Raw genomic sequence first — 23,450 nt, 5'->3', positions numbered from 1 at the left:
AGTTTGTCAAGTTGAAATGAAAAGTCATTCACCTGCAACCTTAACCGTACATTCTTCACAGCAGTTGGCTGACATGCTGTGGTTTAAGGCATTTCCTTTTGGCTGAGAGCGTTTTTTTTTAAAATGCTGTATTTGATCCTTTAAAACAAAATTAGAATTTCAACTCCTAGCAAAAATTAAGTTCTTCTTTAAGTAACCCAAATTAGTGAGTAACATGTGGCAGTCTCAAAAATGATAAGGATTCTTCATTCAAATGTTTTATTAGTATTTTTCAAACACTACCTTAGAACATAGTGACCAAAATACAGATACGGAGCTATACTGTTCAAGAACTGAAAGGAAGAAAAACAACGCATAGATAGTCCGAGAAATGCTGGGGAAGCATATAACAATAAATAATCGTTTGCACTGGAATCAGTCTATTTCTTATGATTGTTAAAGAGAATAATGATTGTGAAATACAGTGTAAGTCCTTCATTTTAATTTTGCAGAACATTCTTCATTTATGTGAAGGAAAAGGAATTGGTCATGAGGGAGGAGATCGGAATGGCATTTTTCCATGCAGAATTAAGATCAGAGGGTGGAAGGTCTCATGCTATCCATTGGAAGTAGGCTGCCGTGGGTTTATTGCATTCACTTTTCAGAAGTGGCTGTGTGACCTTGGCTTCACTAGAAGAAAGATCAAGTCAACCAGCAGGGCTGTAGCTGAGGCAGCAGAAAAAGGATCAGCATGGGTGTGGACCAAGTATGTCCAGAGGGGCAGATAGACAGTGTATACATATCTGCATATCCTTCAGTAGTTGCATAGACACCTGAAGAGCAGACTATCTGTTGGATGGAAGTGACCAACAACTCTGTTCGAGGCAGACACCAAGTTTTTAAGCTCACCAATGGGAGGTGATGCTTTAGCACTGCTGGCCCACCACCTCGAGGGAGTCTTGATCATAAGCGGGCCAAAACTCTTGAAGACAGGTGGCAGATCAACTGATCATCCCACTGGTGATAGCACAGGACAGTTAACATCTTAGTCCACATGTATTTTTAACTCTAACATCAACCTGTTTAAAGGAATTTGCAAAGCTTCACAATGGTAGGAAAGGAATAAGTAGTACCAAACAATCATGCAAGATTATAATTCATATGACATTTGCTTACATATCAACTGTAAAACTTCAACAATGTTCAATACAATGAATAAAAATGATAAATATCATGAAAAGGTTCAGCATACCGTTCAAAGTTAATCTAATATTTTAACTGATAAAACACTTTTGCATATATTTTGTTGGTTAACTCTCAATTTACATCGCATAACCATCATATTTAAATTAATCGAATCAAAACTGAAGTTTTCAAAAATTGTTCTAAAAGAATCTGAGGCGAGTCTGCCCATCAGTTCTTCCAGGAACTTTTTCAATTGCAAGTCTTCTTTTCTTCACTTCTGGTAAAATTCTGTATTTAAATTCTAATAATTGGAACAAAAAACAGGTCTGAAAATTATGCCAAAGGGTACCAAAACATAAATGCTTACTCCGTACTTCAGCACTGATATTAATCTATTACATAGTAAAAAGTTTACACCCAATCTACACTTTAAATATACCAGTCACCCCTCATTCACTTGCAGCAATTAGAACATAGAACAATACAACACAAGAATGGGCCCTTTAGCCCAAAGTATCTGTGCCAACCATGACGTCAATTAAAATTGATCCCATCTAACTGAAGATGGTCCTTATTCCTTGCCTGTTTATGTGCATCTCAAAATGCCCATTAAATGTTACTTTCATACCTGCTTCCACCACCTCCTCTGGAAGGCTGTTCCAGACATTTTATACCCTGTGAAGAAACAAAACTTGTTTTGCAATTCTCCTTTCCCCCCTTCAGCTCCCCTCCTCTCACTTTAAAGCACTGCCAACCTAGGAAAAAAGGTTCTGAATAGCTGCCCTGTGTATGCATCGCATAATCTCTCAGCCCAATGTGTCAGAGGAAATTATCCAAGTTTGTCCAACTTCTTTTAGCTAACACATTTTAATCAAGGCAGCCTTCTTGTGAACTTTTGCATCCCCTGCAAAGCCTCCACATGCATCCTGTAATGTGTGAACAGAACTAAACACAATTCTCTATGTATGGCCTAATCAAAATTTTATACAGCAGCAACATAACTTCCAACTTTTGTATTCAATGCCCCAGCCAATAAAAGCAAATATGGTATATGCCCTATCTTATCTACTTGTGTTGACAAGATACAACCCTACACGTTTACTTCTAAAAGTCTTTTCATTTATTTTATACTTGCCTTTCTCAATAAGTTGAGATAGATGCCATCAGGTCCAAGGCACTTATCCACCTCAATGCTTTTCTAAAGACCCAACATCTTCCCCTTCATTTCAATATGCCATTGAATACTGTAACAGCATATACCTCCTTGATGTCACTAGCCTCCATTTCCTTCAATCCAAAGGTCACATTTAGAACCTCACCCATTTCTTCTGATGCCAGCATAAATTTCCTCCTTAGTGTTCTTGCCCTCTCCCTGGCTACCCTCTTACGTTTACTGTAAGTATAAAAACCTTTGGGTTCCCTCTTACCTGGTCAAAAAGCCAAGTCTGATTTTACATTAACAATCTAACTTTGTTCTCTATCATTCAACAGCTTGGGGTGTTGCAGAGTTCGGAGTTCCATTCCGGCACTGTTCTGTGAAGAGTTCCTGTACATCCTCCCTGTGGAATGCATGGGTTTCCCCAGGTGCTCTAGTTTCTTCTCACAGCCCAAAGACATACCAGGTTGTTTAACTGGTCACTGTAAATTGTCCTGTGATTAGTTTAGGGTTAATTGGAGTGTTGTGGGGTTTCTGGGGCAGCATGGCTCGAAGGGCTGGAAGGGTCTACTCTGCGCTGTATCGCTAAACAAAAATAAATTCTGTGAGAGTTCATTTGTAAATCTCCTGTGCACTTTCTATTTAGTATCCACATCCTTCCTGTAAAGAGGTGACCAGAACTGAACATAGTACTCCAAGTGGGGTCTAACTAAGGTCATTACCTCAGGGCTCTTGAACTCAATCCCATGGCTGATGAAGGCCAAGACATCATACGCCTTCTTAACAACACTGTCAACCTGCGCAGCAGCTTTGAGTAGCCTATGGACATGGACCCCAAGATCTCACTGATCCTCCACACTGCCAAAAGTCTTTAATCTGGGTTGATTCAAAATTATTTACTTTTTCAATGTGCTATTAAAAATATGACGTGTCAAATATTTTCTATTCCTAAATCTAACAAGTTGTAAAAATAGAATAATAGACATCATAACATTTATAGCATAGGACTTGATTAAGGAAGATCAATATTTTGCAGAGGTGGGATGATAAGATGGCAGCACGCGCAGCTCTCCAGTGAAATGATATCGTATCTGTTAAATAGGGGCTGTGCACAATCCTGATTTGATGGAGACAGACGTGAGAAGCGCAGAGGAACATCTGGAGAAAACTTCTGAAATGCCCGGTTCGCTGCCGCTGCTACTGTGCGATCGAGAATCTCCGGAGGGAAGGCCCCCAAATCCCCAGATTTGCCTGCTGCTGGTGACTGAGGCTGAGGTCGAAGCGTTCGGATAGAGATGGTGCTCAGTACTCGGGGTCAGAGGGCTGATCAGAGCTCGAAGTTTTCGGACGACTCAGAGTTGGACTGTGGTCGGGCATGGCAGGGAGAGTTTTCTTCCTTCTCCCGTCTGCGTGAGATGTGGGACTTTTGAGAGACTTTGAACTTTTTTACTGTGCCATGGCCTGTTCTTCATCAAGTTATGGTATTGTTGCACTGTTGTAACTATACATTATAATTATGTGGTTTTTGTTAAGTTTTTCAGTCTTGATCTGTCCTGTGTTTCTGTGATATCACACCGGAGGAATATTGTATCATTTCTTAATGCATGCATTACTAAATGACAATAAAATTGGACTGCATGTCCTCATAATCTAATCTAATCTAAACTAACAATTATACAGTATGTAAGTACGGAATAAAATTTGTGTATTTTCTTTTGTAATGGAAATTGCTTTTCATTCCCAGTAAGATTGGTGCATGGAAATAAATATTCTGCTGTTCTATCATTATGACTAGGTCTCTATTTTATGTAATCTTGAATGCCTTTAATATTTACAGTCAAATTCTCAAAAGTCTAGATCTTGACTGGCTATTTTTACTTCAAACTTAGAACAAAGAACAGCATAATTTAGGAGCAAACCCTGTGCCCATTGTTAGACAAAGCTTTTCACCAGCTTTGAATTCTGGGCTGAATTTCTCAACTGATAATAGGTGAACTCCAGATATGGTTTTCAAAATTTTCTAACAGTTTTGAACAGATAGTTGAGTGAATAGATATAATCTCTTTAAATATTTAAGATTCTTTATATTTCCAATAAAACTGTCCTTATTGCCACTTAATAAGAAGAAACAGAGCAATTCAATGACTTCTGAAATGGCAATCAACACGAGGGGTAATTCATTGGTGACGCAGTGTGAGGTTTAAAAGGAGCTCGGGTGTATTTCAGCTTTTTTCTCTGCTGATGGCAATCAGCATGGGGCCAATAAAAAGAAAGGAGGTGTGAACAGAGCAGCCATTGTGTGAGTGAGCTTTGTTAGCGTGGTCTGGCTTTGGCTCAACAGGTTTAAGCAACAGGCTCGGGCAAGCACAGGCCGAGGTTCTAAGTAAGTAAGGGAGTAAGAAGATTTCTGGTAGTACATAGCTAGGTCGCTGAGAATGGATCCAGAGGTAGTGGTATGTCCCTTGTGTGAGATGTGGGAAATTTAAGGGATTTCCTGTCTCCCTGATAACTACATCTGCATGAAGTGCATCAAGCTGCAGCTCCTTAGAGACTGTGTTAAAGAACTGAAGCTGTAGCTCGACGACCTTTGGCTCATACAGGAAAATGAAGAGGTGATAGATAGGAGTTACAGGGAGGTCGTTGCCCCTAAGTTGCAGGAGACAAGTCCTTCAGTGACTGTCAGGAGAGGGGAAGGGACTAGGCAGCCAGTGCAGACTGAAGTGGTTGGGAAGCTGCTGGAGTCCATTATTAAGGATGAGGTTTTGAGGTACTTCGAGGCACATGATAAAAAGGCCAGGGTCAACATGGTTTCTTTGAGGAGAAATCTTGCCTGACAAATCTGTTAGAATTCTTTGAGGAAATAACAGGCAGAATAGGCAAAGGAGAGTCAGTAGATGTTGTTTACTTGGATTTCAGAAGGCCTTTGACAAGGTGCCACACATGAGGCTACTTAACAAAATAAGACCATAAGACATAGGAGCAGAATGGCCCATCCAGTCTGCTCTGCCATTCAATCATGGCTAATCCTTTTTTCTATCTCCTCCTCAATCCCAGTTCCCAGCCTTCTCCCCGTAACCTTTGATGCCATGTCCAATCAAGAATCTATCAATCTCTGCCTTAAATACACCCAAAAACCTGGCTTCCACAGCTGCACGTTGCAACAAATTCCACAAATTCATCACCCTTTAGCTAAAGAAATTTCTCCGCATCTCTGTTTTGAAAGGGCGCCCTTCTATCCTGAGGCTGTGCCCTCTTGTCCTAGACTCCCCCACCATGGGAAACATCCTTACCACATCTACTCTGCCTAGTCTTTCAACATTCTAACGGTTTCATTTAGATCCCCCCGATCCTTCGATTTCCAGTGAGTACACACCCAGAGCTATCAAACGTACCTCGTATGATAACCTTTTCATTCCTGGAATCATCCTTGTGAACCTCTTCTGGCTCCTCTCCAATGCCAGCACATCTTTTTTAAGATGAGGGGCCCAAAACTGTTCACAATACTCAAGGTGAGACCTCACCAGTGCCTTATAAAGCCTCAGCATCACATCCTTGGGTCTTGTATTCCAGACCTCTTGAAATAAATACTAACATGGCATTTGCCTTCCTCACCACCGACTCAACCTGCAAGTTAACCTTCAGGGTGTTCTACACAAGGACACTCAAGTCCCTCTGCATCTCAGATTCCTGGATTTCCTCCCCTTTTAGAAAATAGTCCGCATGTTTATTTCTACTACCAAAGTGCATGACCATGACCATGCATTTTCCAACATTGTATTTCATTTGCCACTTTCTTGCCCATTCTCCTAATCTGTCTAAGTCCTTCTGCATCTTACCTGTTTCTTCAACACTCTCTGCCCCTCCACCAATCTTTGTTTCATCTGCAAACTTGGCAACAAAGCCATCTACTCCATCATTCTAAACCATTTATATACAGCATAAAAAGAAGTGGTCCCAACACCGACCACTGCAGAACACCACTAGTCGTTGGCAGCCAACCAGAAAAGGATCCTTTTATTCTCACTAGCTGCCTCCTACCAATCAGCCAATGCTCTAACCATGTTGGTAACCAGTGGTGTTATGGGAAAGGTTTTAGAATGGACTGAAGATTGGCTGACTGGCAGAAGGCAAAGAGTGGGAATAGAGGGGGTCTTTTCTGGTTGGCTGCCGGTGGTTAGTGGTGCGCTCCAGGGGTTGGTGTTGGGACTGTTTCTTTTCACATTATACATTAATGATTTAGATGAAGGAATTGATGGGTTTGTGGCTATGTTTGCAGATGATACAAAGAAAGTTGGAAGGGCAGGTAGTGCTGCGGAAGCAGGGTGTCTGCTTAAGGGCTTAGATTGGGGGAATGGGCAAAGAAGTGGCAGATGGAATACAGTCTAGGGAGTGTATGTTCATGCACTTTGGCAGAAGGAATAAAGACATAGACAATTCTGTAAATGGGGAGAAAATACAAAAATGAGAAGTTTAGAGGGACATTGATGCTCTCATGCAGGATTCTCTAAAGGTTAACTTGCAGTTGAGTTGGTGGTAAGGAAGGCAAATGCAATGTTAGCATTCACTTTGAGAGGACTAAATACAAAAGCGAGGATGTAATGCTGAGGCTTTAGGGCATTGCTCCGACTGCACTTGGTGTATTGTGAGCAGTTTTGGGTCTCTTATCTAAGAAAGGATGTACTGGCATTGCAGACAGTCCAGAGAAGGTTCACGAGAATGATTCCAAGAATGAAAGGATTAATATATGAAGAGCATTTGATGGCTCTGGGTCTGTACTCACTGGAGTTTAGAAGAACGAGGGGGTGGATCTCATTGAAACCTATTGAATATTGAAAAAACAGGATAGAGTGAATATGGAGAGAACGTGGGAAGAGTCTAGGGCCAGTAGATGCAGCCTCAGAATTTGTGGAACATCCATTTAGAACAGAGATGAGGTAAAATTCTTTAGTCAGAGGGTGGTGAATCTGTGGAATTCTTTGTTACAGACTTCATTGCAGGCAAACTATTGGATATAGTTAAGATGGAGGTTGATAGTCTTTTTTTATATTAATCAGAGTGTCAAGTGTTATCGGAGAAGGCAGAGAATGGGGTTGAGATGGATAATAAATCAGCCATGATGGAATTGCGGACAGACTCGATGGGCCAAATGGGCCAATTCTGCTCCTAGGTCTTATGATGTTATGATTATATTTATCTGCGAAGATATCAATGAAACTCCTTGAATATACAGCTAGTGGTTAATATTGGACATTCTGCCCTAAAACTCTACCCTAAAAATTATAAAATTTAGAAAATTCTAAAATTCTAAGTTCCAATAACAACATTCCACGTGTCTTAACCACAGACTTTGAGCAACATTGTCTGCTGTAAACAATGAGCTATGAAATATTTTCATAAGGCAGCATTGTGGTTTCTCAAATGCAAAGTATGAAATTTAAATATGTGTTTGCATAGTACAGACATCACCATTCAAAGCCACTAATAAGTTTGACATTAGCATGTACCATATGTCTGGCAATATCAAAAATTGAAGAAACAGGAGATTGACAGCTCTAGCTCTGAGTTTGAAACCTAATTGTTAAACACTAGTTCTCGGGGACTGTATTGGTAGGGGACAATAGGCATTACTATGGTTGCATATATGAATCCAGGATGGTGATATATTGTTTCCCCGGTGTCGTGGTAAAGGATATCACTGGGGTAGAAGGGTAAATAGCCAGAATTTACGGTCCATATCTGTAACCAAAACAGGCAGAAGAGATGAGATCCATCAGGGATGCTTTAAGGAGTTAGGAAGGAGATTGAAAAGCAGATTCTCAAATATGGTAACTCCTGAATATCACCTGTACCGTGTGTCAGTGAGTATAGGTAATGGGAGGACAGGACAGTCAGATGCTGGAATTTCAACCAACACACATAAAGTTGCTGGTGAACGCAGCAGGCCAGGCAGCATCTCTAGGAAGAGCTATAGTCGACGTTTTGGGCCGAGACGAGTCTCGAGATGCTGCGCTCACCAGCAACTTTTACGTGTGTTGCTTGCAACAGTAGCATACTGGTTAGTGCAATGCCATTACAGCTTAAGGTTTAATAGTTTGCAGTTCAATCCTGGCGTTCACTGTAAGGAGTCTATACATCCTCCCCAAGGAAAGCATAGGTTTTCTTTGGGTGCTCCAGTTTTCTCCCATAGTCCAAAGGCATACTGGTGAATTGTCCCATGACTAGGTTAGGGTTAAATCGGGGGCTGATGGATGCTGCAGCTCGGAGGGCCAGAGGGTCTATTCCGTGCTGTATCTCTAAATAAATAAATAGAACAGAGGGACTGTGCAGAGTACAAGACCAAAGGAATCACGACAGAGCTTTATAAAATATTAGTTTGGCCACATCTGGAATAGCATGTACAATTCTGGGTGCCACACTTTACAGATGATGCAGAAGAAATTTATTGAAAAAGCCTAAGGGACTTTCAAATGTGGATAAACTGGAGGAACTGGGAATGTTTCCCTTGGAATAAAGGGGCTGTTAGGGGATCTAATCTACAAACGTAAGTATATGAATCATGAATGATTAGGCAGAGTAGTTAGAGAAAAACTGTTTCCAGTTCCCAGGAAGATTTAAGAAAGTGGATGTATGGAATGAAGGTGAATTGCTAAAAAACAAAAGTGACATGAGGAGAAGCACCTTTACACAATGTGTGACAATAATCTAGGATGCTCTGCTAGAGATCATAGCCAACATAGATTCAATAGCATTGTTAAGGAAGGAATTGCGTGAGTATTGAGATTAAAGAATTTGCAGAACAGTAGTAGGAGATGGGGTGAACTCTTTGCTCTTACACAAACCTGATAAGGACTCAGTAGGCCCTATGTCCTTTCTCTGTGCTGTATCATTCTCTGGTTCTATGACTTCAAATATTCAGATGGAAGTCTTGTTCATTCTTAACAAACCTTTAATTCCAGAACTGTAAAATTTTAGCAATAGTCACAGTTATATTACTCTATGTTCAAGACAATGACGTGTGCATTTTAAGGAACAGGAATTTGATCAACTGAGGCAAAGCTTAAGAGATTCTTGCTCAACTGATCAATAAAACACTGTTGTTCTATATCTCTGTTAATATACAATTCATTTATAATTATACTTTATTTTTCAAATTTGCTTAGAACTCAGTACTTCGTAGAAACTATAAACAGGTAAAAATTTAGACTTCAATGTTTTAAAAATCATTTTCAGATATGAGAACTGCTGGCATTTATTGGCTATAATTAATTCTCCCTTGAAAATATTTAGTGAGCTGCCTTAGTGAACTACTGCAGTCTTCAGATCTCATCACTGTGAAGAGTTATTGGATAGGGTTTTCCTGGAACTAGACCTAATATCAATGAATATAGGTCAATAATATTTCTATTTTACTAAGCTGCAGTTGGTGGTATCAATTGAATGCTGTAGTGGAAAAGAAAGTTTAGATATGAGCTGTCCTAATCAAGCTCCACATGCTGCAACTCGTTCCTTGCAGCCAACACAATGAAAAGTTGAATCTTACTTAGATCTGGCAAACTATCTACTGTTTTCATAGGATGACAACTCCTCTTCAAAATTCCATTAAAATCCCGAGTCTAGACAAATGATCAGTTTGTTCTTTTATTTCTATACATACAACAACCTGGATAACTGGGTAGGCATGTTTATTGGGCCTTCATACTCCTCTCAAAATCAGCCTTAAATGTTTTCTTAAAAAACACTGATATACTCCTTGTAAGTGCTTCTCATCATCTGAGGAAACCATCTGCATTTGCTTCTAGGAGTTGCATAGCTAAAGTGATATCTTGTACTGAAACAAGTTCCTTATGATGTACCTTTATCAGTCCTAACTGCTGTACGTAACATTTCTAAGTATGCATGTGAATCTTTTCCTTCCATACCTGTCATGCATTTCATAGCTGCCTTATCCTTTGAGTTCACTGCTTTAAATCAATATCTTGTAGACAGCTTCAGTGCAGTCTTTTTGCACATGAATGTTGTTAAGTTTGCTTATCGAGGTGGTCATTCCTTGGTAATTCTGTGGCATAAACTTTCCTCATCATAATCAGGCCATAACTTAATGTTGTTTAGGTTTTGCTGGACCCAGACACGGCTACTTTAATTTCTGAGAATTTGCAACCGGAATTAATCATTGAACTATTCTCACCTTGCAACTGATGTAGCAGCTGAAGATGATCAGAACTACACTGCTGTCCTAAGAATTTTTTACTGCGGTGTCCTGTGGCTGGAATGATTGTTGCCAACTAACTACATTCATCTTTCTTTGAATGAAGTAAATCATGTTTTCCCAATAGTACCTCCTCAGTACTACATGGTGAAATGCTACCATAATGTCAAGAACATTAATTTTAATTCTAAATACTTCAGAATAATATGAGTCGTGGCCCATAAGTCTTTGGTCCAATGCAGTTCCCAGTTTCTTACCAATTAAAAATTACTCTGACATATTTTAATGAAGTTTGCTGCAGTTGATTCCACAGCTTGTCACATTAGAATTCAGTCTTGAACAAATATTATAGCCTACACTTGTTTGCTTGTTTGTTCTGTGTCTCTTACCTCTAATCCAAATTCAAAAGACATTTCTAAATTCATGTGCTATTATTTCAGTTTAACTATTACCAAGTCTTCAAAAGTAAATATTGGATAACCAATGCAAACATTGCGGCTACAAAGGTAGATGAGGGGCTGAGTATCTTGTGGTGAGCGATTCACATCCATCCTGACACCCTGATATTTTTCCAACATCAATGAGGCACAGAAGTGTGATAAAATACTTTTCTTTTCTGGATGAGTGTACTCCTATGACACTCAAGAAGCTCAGCACCTTACAGGACAAAGCATGAACACAAGAGATTCTGCAGATGCTGGAAATCCACAGTACCATATACAAAATGCTGGAGGAACTCAGCAGGTCAGATGCTGCTTTACCTACTGAGTTCCTCCAGCATTTTGTATGTGTTACAGGACAAAACAACTTGCTTGAATAGTACTCCATCATCAATTTAACCTACAGACATGGGCTGAGAATTGGGTAACACACAGAAAGCAATGAGTGAGAATAAATGGGTCTGTTAATTTAGCTAACAGTGACTAACAAAATACCCCAGGCATGGGAACTTCAGCCCAGGCAATTTGATCTATACCAGCAATTCTGCTCATTTGCCAAGTTTGCTGACAACACAGAACCAGGTTGGATTTTCAGCAGGGAGAAGGATATTGACAAGCGAAGTATGTGGGCAACAACATGACAAATGAAATATAATGTGGAATAATGTAAGCTCATCCAAACAGTAAAGCAAGAATATTTTTAAACTGTGATAGATACAGACACATTGATGGTAAAAAGGCCCAGCTGTCCTTGTTTACAATTCACTAAAAGCAGACAGGCAGATGAAGCAAGCGACTGGAAGGTGGATGGTATATTGGCCTTCATTAAAAGAATATTTGAGTAAAAGAATTAAGAGGCTTGGTAGAGATTTGTGCCTGGATTTGGCTTCCCTACCTGAAAAAGGATATACGTGATCTCAAGAGATTGCAATTGTTCACCAGACTGGTTTCAATGATGGTGGGCTTGCCATAACAGGGTAGATTGAGTAGATTAAACCTGTGTTGTTTGGAGTTTGTAAGAATGAGAGACTATCTCAGTTTTGGACCACTTGAACAACAACAATACCTAATTTTAGGCTGCTACTTATTGATTACAGCTCAGCATTCAACACAATCACCTCCTCAGTACTAACCAACACGCTTCAAAACCTGGGCTTCTGTACTTCCTCTGCAACTGGATCCTTGGCTTCCTCAGCAGGAGACCACAGTCAGTGTGGATCTACAGTAAATAACATATCCTCCCTTCTGACAGTTAACACAGGTGAACCTCAAGGATGCATGCTTAGCCCACTGCTCTACTGTCTGTACACGATTGTGTGGCTAGACACAGTGCAAATAATGTCTATAAATTCACCGATGACACAAACGCTGTGGCAGAATTGCAAATGGCAATGAGGAGGTGTAGAAGAGCGAGACAGATTAGCTGGTTGAGTGGTATCACAACAACAACCTCACACTCAATGTCAGTAAGACCAATGAATTGATTGTGAACTTCAGGAAGGGGAAGTTGATGGAACACATATACCAATCCTCATTGCGGGGGTAGCAGTGGAAATTGAACAGTTCAAATTCCTGGGTATCAACATCTCTAAGGATCTAGCCTGAGCACAACACATTGATGCAATCATAAAGGAGCTGTAATTCATCAGTAGTTTGAGGAGATTTGGTATATCACCAAAGACTTCAGCAAATGTCTACAGATGTACCATACAGAGCATTCTAACTGGATGCATTACTGTCTGGTATGGAGGAGCCACTGCACAGGATCAGAAAAAACTGAAGAAGGCTGTAAACTCAGCCATCTCCTTCACTGGCCTTAACCTCCCCATCAGCTTCAAAAGGCAATGCCTCAAAAAGATGGCATCCATCATTAAGGACACATGCCACCCAGGATATGCCCTCTTCTCATTACTACCATCTGAGAGGAGGTACAGGAGCCTGAAGACACTTAACAATTTAGGAATAGCTTCTTCCACTTTGCTAAATTTATGAACAATCACTGAAATTATGAACATTACCTCACTATTCTTATTGTAATTTATAGCATATTTTACAGTGGTATGCAAAAGTTTAGGCACCCCTGGTCAAAATTTCTGTTACTGTGAATAGTTAAGTGAGTAGAAGATGAACTGATCTCCAAAAGTCAGAAAGTTAAAGAAACATTCTCTTCAACATTTTAAGCAAGATTAGTGTATTATTTTTGTTTTGTACAATTTTAGAGTGAAAAAAAGGAAAGGAGCACCATGCAAAAGTTTGGGCACCCCAAGAGATTTGAGTTCTCAGATAACTTTTACCAAGGTCTCAGACCTTAATTAGCTTGTTAAGGCTATGGCTTGTTCACGATCATCATTAGGAAAGGCCAAGTGATGCAAATTTCAAAGCTTTATAATTACCCTGACTCCTCAGACCTTGTCCCAAGAAGCAGCAGCCATGGGCTCCTCTAAACAGCTGCCCAGCACTCTGAAAATGAAAATAAATGATGCCCACAAAGCAGGAGAAGGCTATAAGAAGATAGCAAATCATTTTCAGGTAGCCGTTTCCTCAGTTCGTAATGTAATTAAGAAATGGCAGTCAACAGGAAAGGTGGAGGTCGAGTTGACTTCTGGAAGACCAAGAAAACTTTCTGAGAGAACTGGTCGTAGGATTGCTAGAAACAAGTCCTGTAGACTGATGAAGTTAAAATAGAACTTTTTGGCTGCAATGAGCAGAGGTATGTTTGGAGAAAAAAGGGTGCAGAATTTCATGAAAAGAACACCTCTCCAACTGTTAAGCACGGGGGTGGATCGATCATGCTTTGGGCTTGTGTTGCAGCCAGTGGCACGGGGAACATTTACTGGTAGAGGGAAGAATGAATTCAATTAAATACCAGCAAATTCTGGAAGCAAACATTCCACCATCTGTAAAAAAAGCTGAAGATGAAAAGAGGATGGCTTCTACAACAGGATAATGATTGTAAACACACCTGAAAATCCACAATGGACTACATCAAAAGACGAAGCTGAAGGTTTTGCCATGGCCCTCACAGTCCTCTGACCTAAACATCATCGAAAATCTGTGGATAGACCTCAAAAGAGCAGTGCATGCAAGACAGCCCAAGAATCTCACAGAACTAGAAGCCTTTTGCAAGGAAGAATGGGCGAAAATCCCCCAAACAAGAATTGGAAGACTCTTAGCTGGCTACAGAAAGCGTTTACAAACTGTGATACTTGCCAAAGGGGGTGTTACTAAGTACTGCCGTGCAGGGTGCCCAAACTTTGCTTCAGGCCCTTTTCCTTTTTTGTTATTGTGAAACTGTAAAAGATGGAAATAAAAAAGTAATCTTGCTTAAAATATTAAAGAAATGTGTCATCTTTAACTTTATGCCTTTTGGAAATCAGGTCATCTTTTACTCGCTTAGCTATTCACAGTAACAGAAATTTTGACCAGGGGTGCCCAAACCTTTGCATGCCACTGTATGTACGTATTGCACTGTACTGCTGCAACAAAACAACTATTTCACGACATGTCATTGATAACGAATTTGATTTTGTAACTTAATTTTCAGTTCTTACAGGATTGACAAAGTGGATTTAGGGAAGGTGTTTCCCATGGCTGAGAAGTCTAGAACTGGGGAGTTATCAGTGGCTCACGACTAACTCTTCAATGGAAATAAGAATGAATAATAAATGTAAACGCTGCCCGGCCTGCTGCGTTCCACCAGCATTTTTGTGTGCGTTGCATGAATAATAAACGTTGGCTTTGCCAGTAATGCCCATTTCCCGAGAAAATAAATTCTAAAAACCTTTTGAATGGAGCCTAATCAAAGGCCACATGGAAAGCACCAATCACCCTTCTTTTGTCTACCTTATCGTAGACTTCTTCAAAACATTTAATTAAATTAGACTCGTGGATTCTTTTATTAAAGCCACTCTAGTTCGGTTCAAATTTACACAAATACTTAGCCATTCTTTTCTTAATGATACAATCTACTAATTTCCCCATTACTAACAGACCTGTTCTCTAATTTCTTCCTCTGACTCTTCTTGACCACTGGAGAACTATCAGCAATTTTTCAATTCTATTTTGCCGATTTCTGAACAACAAAGCTCCTTACGGTGAGAACTAATGCTGGTACAATTTTTTTTTGATTTATAGTGCCCTAATTCTCTTGTAGCAAAATCACCAGGAGATTTTATCTGTCTTAAGACCCATTAATTTCTTTATTAACATTTATTTTTACTGTGAAAACGCATGTTCTTTCCATGGATTAACTTTAAATTTCTTTTTAGCACTTATATTTTATGTTCACCTCCTTTGACATACATACAGTTAATAAACTTCCCATCACCTTGCTTTTAATCATTATTATGTCTGTCTATCTTTAATAAGTCCATGATTCCCCAGTTGTATTCATACTCTCAATCTAATCATAAAAAAGACTGTCATTGTCAAAGATGGATTTTCAGATCTGCATTTGTAAACATAATACCTGTAATAGAGAATCTCCAATATCCTTATTTATTATACAAGAACAAGAGAATTATAAAACTATTACAGGGCTAAACCTTTAGTTGGTAGGGTCTGGAACTCACTGTCTGAGGTAGAACCATTTTTACATTTAAAGCTAGTTGGATGCATCCTAAATTACATTAAATATAAAGTGAAATTTAAGGGATATAAGGAGAGATCTTGCTGTATGATTCTTGTTAAGACTCTGCACAATGGATTGCCTCCTATTCTGTGACTTTTTTTGCTCATTCTATTAATGATAGCATGTAACACACAGGGCATTGTTTTTCTGTTCAATTTGAGGTTTGCATGCTCGTTTAACTGTTTGATTTCAAGTCATGTACAGACTAAAATTGATTTTTTAAAAAATATCAAAGCTTTCATACCTTTATTAATGAAAAAAACTAAACACAACCTATTTATAATCTATTAGTTGGTTGTAGGACATTATAGTTTGTGAACTTATTGTAATCATCTGCCCTACGTCAAAAGCAGCCAGCATTAACTCAACAGGATTATTCAATATAATAATTTTCCATTTATTCTTCTTCATGGACCCTTAGCTCCTAGTGGAGCATAGGCCATTGATGACCTCCTCTCTCCATCGTCTATTTTCCATTTACATGAACATTTAATTAAGAACAAACATTCCTCACTTATCCATGGAAACTAAAATATCATTACTTAGCAGGTGTGCAGTCTAAGGCCACATCACAAAAACAGTTGAAAGCTATCGAAATGAATTTTAAAAGCCACCTTACTTGAGAGCAATGCAGACAATCCTGGGAGTAAGCCAAGCCTTTGATAGCATTGCAGTGGGCCTGTTGAAGGGTGATTTTTTTGATATGCCTTTGTTAAAGAAGGATAGCTTGGAAATTTGGAAGAATGATAGATGACATATTGAAATACTGTACTGAACTTATTTTAATATGGAACAATTCCAACTGGATCTTGCAGCACTGTTTAGAATACCTATAAAAATATTTGCAAAGACTGAATTCAGAGTCTAATAATTGGTTCATACATGAGACCACTTCTGGTGACCTATCTATATCAAATTTTCTGTTTGGAGGCATGTCTTGAGAAAGAATTCTTAGATTAAGTATTAAGCCATGCTCTTTTCTTGCTGCTGCCATCAGGTAGAAGGTACAAGTGCCTTAGGACCTGCACCACTAGGTTCAAGAACAGTCACTACCCCTCAACCATCAGGCTTTTGAACAAAAACTACACTCATTCTATTTCTGGTGTTTCTACAACTGGTGGTCTCACTTTAAGGACTCTTTATCTTGTTATTTCATGTTCTTTTATGTCATACTCATTATTTATTGCTATTTATTTATATTTGTATTTTGCACAATTTGTTGTTCATTGATTCTGTTTGCAGTTACTGTTCTATAGGTTTGTTAAGTATGCCTGTAGGAAAAAGAATCCCAGGATTGCTATGTAGTGATATAATAAATTTTAGTTTTTGAACTTTGAAGCCACAGAATGAGGTGTGCCTGGAGGTCCAGGAGTGGTGGTAGAGACTGACACAATAGAGACACAATTCTTAAATACTGTAGGTACATGGATATAAGAAAAATGGATGGTTAAGGGCTGTGTACGAGGGAACGGAGTAGGGCCAAAGGGCCTGAACTGCACTGTACTATGTATTAGGCCCATTAGCCTTGTTGTTGCTGTTTGGTCATTAAATCAAGTCCAGCTCTTCATGATATTATGGAATAATAATATGGACCCTATTATGGACTACAGGGTCCATAGGGTTTTCATGGGAAGATAAGGCAGTAGATTGCCAGGCCTTCCTCCGCGCAGATACTGCTGCTGCTCAGATTGGGACATGGCTGGGTTTGTACTCAGGACTATCTGCCTTGAAGTCCAGTGCTGATGCCACGACACCACCAACTGGCCCAATATGATTAGAGCTGTGAAATAGGGGTTTTTCCATACTCCATGAAGCTTTCTCGTTTTGGTTAAAACTTTAAAGAATTAGGAATTTCAGTTCATGGTAAAAATGAAAGGAAAATTAAAAGTAATGTTTTTTTTAAAAAGATAATCACATTTTGCTTTAAAGAGTACATCAAAGTTAGCAGCTGGCATAAAAGTAAATGAGTAGTTACCTGGTGAACTTGCTGAATGTGGAAAAAATGCTTCAGTATCTGAAAAAGATTCTTCCATACTATTAGAAAGAGACCTTGTCCACTCATTCATAGTTGTTGCTATGTACTGTCTTTTCTGTCCTTTTCTTTTAACAGATTCTTGATTGAAGGTATGCTCTTCCGCAATATCATTGAAAAAATCACTTGCTTTATGGTGAAAATAAACATTGTTACAAATGTCAGGTTTGTCAAAACTAAGTGAGTCATAATCTGTAAACTTAGGTCTACCACTTGGCAACCGTTCAAGGTTAGTCCCTTTAGCTCTGTTCTGGTGACAGAAAGGTTCATTGAATGCGTAAAACGTATCATCCAAATGTTTTTTAGTTGAGAATGGGAAAACATGATTAGAGTTCATTGGATGATATGTCTCAGTCAATTCCTTATGCGTTGTTACAAAGTTATTAGACTTGCCATTCAACCCATGGGGAAGAACACCCATATCTTGCCGAGAAAAGAAGCCATATTGTGAATTATTGCCTGTGTCTTGTAGACTTTTCTCAAACTTATTTTCTTCAGTCTGTGTGTGCCCACCCATGTAAATACAATCCACTGGAGGCACATCAGTCTTTTTAAAATAAATGTCAGTATCCACAAGATCGGAGTTATTCTCTGATACTAAATGACTCAGTGGATCAAATAATTTATTGCTCAGTGAACCTAACTGGTGAGAGCTTGCAAGTGGAAGAATGTTCCTAGAGCTGGCACTGTTTCTGTGTTCTACCTCATCATTATTTTGCAAATTTTCAAAACAATGATGTAGGTCAACTTCGTCACTCACCAGGTTTACTGACATTTCCCTGCTTTCTGACTGCTTGCAGTTATTCAACCAGTAGCTTGGTGAAACGGTAACTGTGCTGGCTTTGAAAACTGAACTTAAGTTCTGAGGTGGTGCATCCAAGGAAATGTTATCAGATTCCCACAGATTCCTTGCTCCATGAGTACTAGAAATTTTCAGACCTTCTGATGCTTTAGGTCTCTCTTTGGTAGAGTAGATATTCTTCACCATTTCATTGTCTGGATAAAACTGATGGCCAGCCATTTCAGATGTGGAAGAGCTAAAGCATAACACATTTTGTTCAGAAGATTTTCTTGTTTCCTGGGATGAGCTAAAATGATGTAATGCAGTAATCTCGCTGAAAAGCTAGAATAACAATTGTCATTACAAAAACTCAACAAAGAATGGGCATCATGAAATTAAAATATAAAATGAAACCATAATTACAACATATGCTTTGTGGTCTTTCATTGGTTTTGTAATATTACTATTCGTACGTTTTAATTTAAAATTTAGTGTGATTATATTTTCAAAAACATGTTATATTCAAAATAGTAAAAGATCACAAGCAGAAAGAAAGTAGCCCATGTAATTTCAATAATCATCACTCATGTGCCTTGTGGTCTTTCATTGGATTTGTAATTTACTATTCATATGCTTTAATTTAAAATTTGGTGTGATTATATTTTCAAAAACATGTTATATTCAAAATAGCAAAAGATCACAAGTATGAAAATGAGGCCTATGTAATTTCAATAATCTTGACTCTTTCTATAGGAAGATTATTTTTCTGAAAATAAGGAATACTTTGAGTATTAGTATTAACAGCAGTTATCGTACCCCCTAATAGTTTATGCCAGTAAAATAAAACATCAAAACCGCCAAGTTATTATGGGCTGCAGTAAGGTGTTGCGTGTGTACAATGCTGCAAGTTCTAAACATTTTTAATTCATTGTCATAGTCATACTTTATTGATCCCGGGGGAAATTGGTTTTCGTTACAGTTGCACCATAAATAATTAAAAAGTAATATGTAAATTATGCCAGGAAATAAGTCCAGGACCAGCCTATTGGCTCAGGGTGTCTGACCCTCCAAGGGAGGAGTTATAAAGTTTGATAGCCACAAGCAGGAATGACTTCCTATGATGCTCTGTGTTGCATCTCGGTGGAATGAGTCTCTGGCTGAATGTACTCCTGTGCCCAACCAGTACATTATGTAGTGGGGATGGGAGACATTGTCCAAGATGGCATGCAACTTGGACAGCATCCTCTTTTCAAACACCACCGTGAGAGAGTCCAGTTCCATCCCCACAACATCACTGGCCTTATGAATGAGATTGTTGATTCTGTTGGTGTCTGCTACCCTCAGCCTGCTGCTCCAGCACACAACAGCAAACATGATAGCACTGACCACCACAGACTCGTAGAGCATCCTCAGCATCGTCCGGCAGATGTTAAAGGACCTCAGTCTCCTCAGGAAATAGAGACGGCTCTGACCCTTCTTGTAGACAGCCTCAGTGTTCTTTGACCAGTCCAGTTTATTGTCAATTCGTATCCCCAGGTATTTGTAATCCTCCACCATGTCCACACTGACCCCCTAGATGGAAACAGGGGTCACCGGTACCTTAGCTCTCCTCAGGTCTACCACCAGCTCCTCAGTCTTTTTCACATTAAGCTGCAGATAATTCTGCTCACACCATGTGACAAAGTTTTCTACCGTAGCCCTGTACTCAGCCTCATCTCCCCTGCTGATGCATCCAACTATGGCAGAGTCATCCGAAAACTTCTGAAGATGACAAGACTCTGTGCAGTAGTTGAAGTCCGAGGTGTAAATGGTGAAGAGAAAGGGAGACAAGACAATTCCCTGTGGAGCCCCGGTGCTACTGATTACTCTGTCGGACACACAGTGTTGCAGGCACACGTACTGTGGTCTGCCAGTCAGGTAATCAAGAATCCATGATACCAGGGAAGCATCCACCTGCATCGCTGTCAGCTTCTCCCCCAGCAGAGCAGGGCGGATGGTGTTGAACACACTGGAGAAGTCAAAAAACATGACCCTCACAGTGCTCGCTGGCTTGTCCAGGTGGGCATAGACACGGTTCAGCAGGAAGACGATGGCATCCTCAACTCCTAGTTGGGGCTGGTAGGTGAACTGGAGGGGATCTAAGTGTGGCCTGACCATAGGCCGGAGCAGCTCCAGAACAAGTCTCTCCAGGGTCTTCATGATGTGGGAGGTCAATGCCACCGGTCTGTAGTCATTGAGGCCGCTGGGGCGTGGCGTCTTCAGCACAGGGACGAGGCAGGACGTCTTCCACAGTACAGGAACCCTCCGGGGCCTCAGGCTCAGGTTGAAGACATGGCAAAGTACTCCACATAGCTGAGGGGCACAGGCTTTGAGCACCCTGGTAACTGACACCATCTGGTCCTGCAGCCTTGCTTGGGTTGAGACGTTTCAGCTGTCTTCTCACCTGTTCAGCTGTGAAGCCCACCGTGGTGGTTTCGTGTGGGGAAGGGGTATAGTCATGAGAGCAGGGTGGGGGACTGTGAGGTGTGGTAGGAGGGGAGAGTGGAATATGTGTTGGTTGGGGGTCGACAACAGAAGACTCATGTGGAGGATGGGCAGGGGCCACAAAGTCAAACCTGTTAAAGAACAGGTTAAGTTCGTTGGCCCTGTCCACACTGCCTTCCCAGTAATGGTCCTCATCCCACTCCAGACCTCTCTCATGTTGTTCTGCTGGAGTTTCCACTCAGTTCATTCATAGGCCATGGACATTGCAGACCTAGATTTTCTGCCTATCCGCCTTGGGCTCAAGGAAGTCTCCATGGGTGTCTCTTTGAACAATTGTAATCTTTGTAGAATGGTACTCTCACAATGCTTTTTGAGAGAAAATTCTATTAAATATCTTTAGTGTCTTAGGTGGTGGAGGTCACAGGGTTGCAAGGAAATCTTGGTTAATTGCAGCAGTGTATTATGTAGGTGGTAAGCCCTGCAACCACAATGGACCAAACAAATGTTTAAAATGGTGATGGATATTTTGTGGAGAATAATCTAACCTCTGCAGAATATCCAGCTTTTGAATTACTCTTGTAGCCTCAAGATAGAATTCTAGGCCTAATCATTTTGGCTGCTTCCCCAATGACTTTCCTTCCATCATAAGCACAGACCTGGGATGTTAGTGGTAATTGCACAATATTCAATTCCTTCACAACTCCTCAAAGTAGCTCATTCCTGCATGCAGACCAGATAACATTCAAATATAGGCTTCAAACATTTGCATTACACATGTGGCAGGCAGTAACGATCTCTAATTTCAGTGAGTCTAACCACCTAACTCTGACATCCAATGGCATTACTTTGCTAAGTCATTCCGACTTGCATCCTGGTAAACTCATTTGACCAGAAACTCAGATGGAAACATTTAAAATACTGTTGCTACAAGAACACGTCAGAGGCTGGTTATTCTGTACTGGATGACTCATCATATTCCAAATTCTTTCCACCATCCACAAGGTACAAATAAAGAGTTCAATGTGTCATACACAAATGCTGGAGGAACTTAGCAGATCTCGCAGCATCTATGGAGGGGAATAAAGAGTCAATGTTTTGGGCGAAGACCTTTCATTGAGACTCGGCCTGAAACATTGTCTCTTTATTCCTCTCCATAGATGATGTTACGCTGGATTTCCTGTATCTGCCAAATCTCTTGTGTAATATGCTTCTCACTTGCCTGGCTATGTTCAGCTTCAACAACACTCAAAAGATTCAAAGCAAATCCACAATGCAACTTGCTTGATTGGTACCTCATCCACCATACCATTTACCTACACCACTAGAGCACCGTGGCAGTAGTGTGCATTGTCAAGGCTACCTGAACAACTCCTCCCAATCATATAACCTCTCCTATTAAGACTAACACAAGCAGCAGCCATTTGGAACACCATCACTTGTAGGTTCCACTCCAAGTCACACAGCAATCTAAACTGGAATACTTTACATTAATAAAGTAGTATGCGGCCGTTCCGAATGATATCGTATGTGTAACTAGGGGCCGTGCACAATCCGGATTTGATGGAGACAGCCGCGAGAAGCGCAGAGGAACATCTGGAGTAACTTCTGAAATGCGGACTCGGAGTCAGACTGTGGTCGAATGTTTCCGGGATGCTGCATCGGCAAGTTGGCGGTGCTGGAGGTTTACTGTCTGCATGATATGATGGGACTTTTGAGAGACTTTGAGACTCTTACTGTGCCATGGTCTGTTCTTATCAAATTACGGTATTGCTTTGCACTGTTGTAACCATATGTTATAATTATGTGGATTTTATTAGTTTTTAAGTCGGTTTCTCATGTGTTTTTCATGCTATCATTCTGGAAAAACATTTTATCATTTCTTAATGCATGCATTACTAAATGACAATAAAAGGGGACTGCGTGTCCTCATAATCATATATATTAATATATTGTCTCATTGTCATTGTTACTGGGTGCAAAGCAGTCCTGAATGCTCTTCTCACAGCACTGTGGGAATACCATCAGAAGTACTGAAGCAGCTTAAGTAGAGCTTTCCTAAAGGCAACCAAACAGATATCCCATAAACTTAACAATAATTTCTAGTCAATAATGTCTGCCTCTTCACTGTTGATGTTGAAGGATTTAGCGATAGTAATGTCATAGGACCATAAGTTGAAATTCAAGTTTAATTATCATTCAACCATACATGAATACAGCCAAATAAAACAGCGTTCCTCTGGGGCCAAAGGGCATACAGTACCACACAGCACAAGGCACACAAAGCACATTCAAGACAGCAAGCAAACATAACAGTCATGAAAAAAAATATAGCCCAGGTCCCTGAGTGCCATAGTCTGCAAATTGATGGTGCATTTCCTGCCATTCTGCAGACAAATGCACACACACAATCCAGCTTGCCAATCCACTGATCAAACACTGGAGGGCAGCATTGATGGGTGAAGCCAACCCCCAACTGAGCATGAATTTTGTGCTTCACCACCTCCAGCGTCTCCACTCCTGGACTGCAGCAGCAGGCAAGCCCACGGCTTGAGACCTA

General features: G+C 40.1%; 1 protein-coding gene across 1 annotated transcript in view; it reads right to left on the bottom strand.

Annotated features, from left to right (window-relative positions):
* Window positions 1-317: 317 nt before the first annotated feature.
* The window catches only part of LOC134347004 (protein shortage in chiasmata 1 ortholog), a 145,606-nt gene continuing 122,473 nt past the window's right edge, over window positions 318-23,450 (bottom strand). Inside the window, exons 27-28 of the mRNA XM_063048979.1 lie at window positions 17,572-18,751; window positions 318-1,465 (exon numbers count right to left, since the gene is read on the bottom strand). Of these exons, the coding sequence (XP_062905049.1) occupies window positions 1,365-1,465; window positions 17,572-18,751 (1,281 nt within the window). The 3' untranslated portion in view covers window positions 318-1,364. The remainder of the gene's footprint in view (window positions 1,466-17,571; window positions 18,752-23,450) is intronic.

This window comes from Mobula hypostoma, chromosome 5 (assembly GCF_963921235.1).
Source record: "Mobula hypostoma chromosome 5, sMobHyp1.1, whole genome shotgun sequence".
Classification (NCBI taxonomy): Eukaryota; Metazoa; Chordata; class Chondrichthyes; order Myliobatiformes; family Myliobatidae; genus Mobula; species Mobula hypostoma.
Note: the sequence above shows the minus strand (reverse complement) of the source record. Positions and strands in the feature narration are given on the sequence as shown.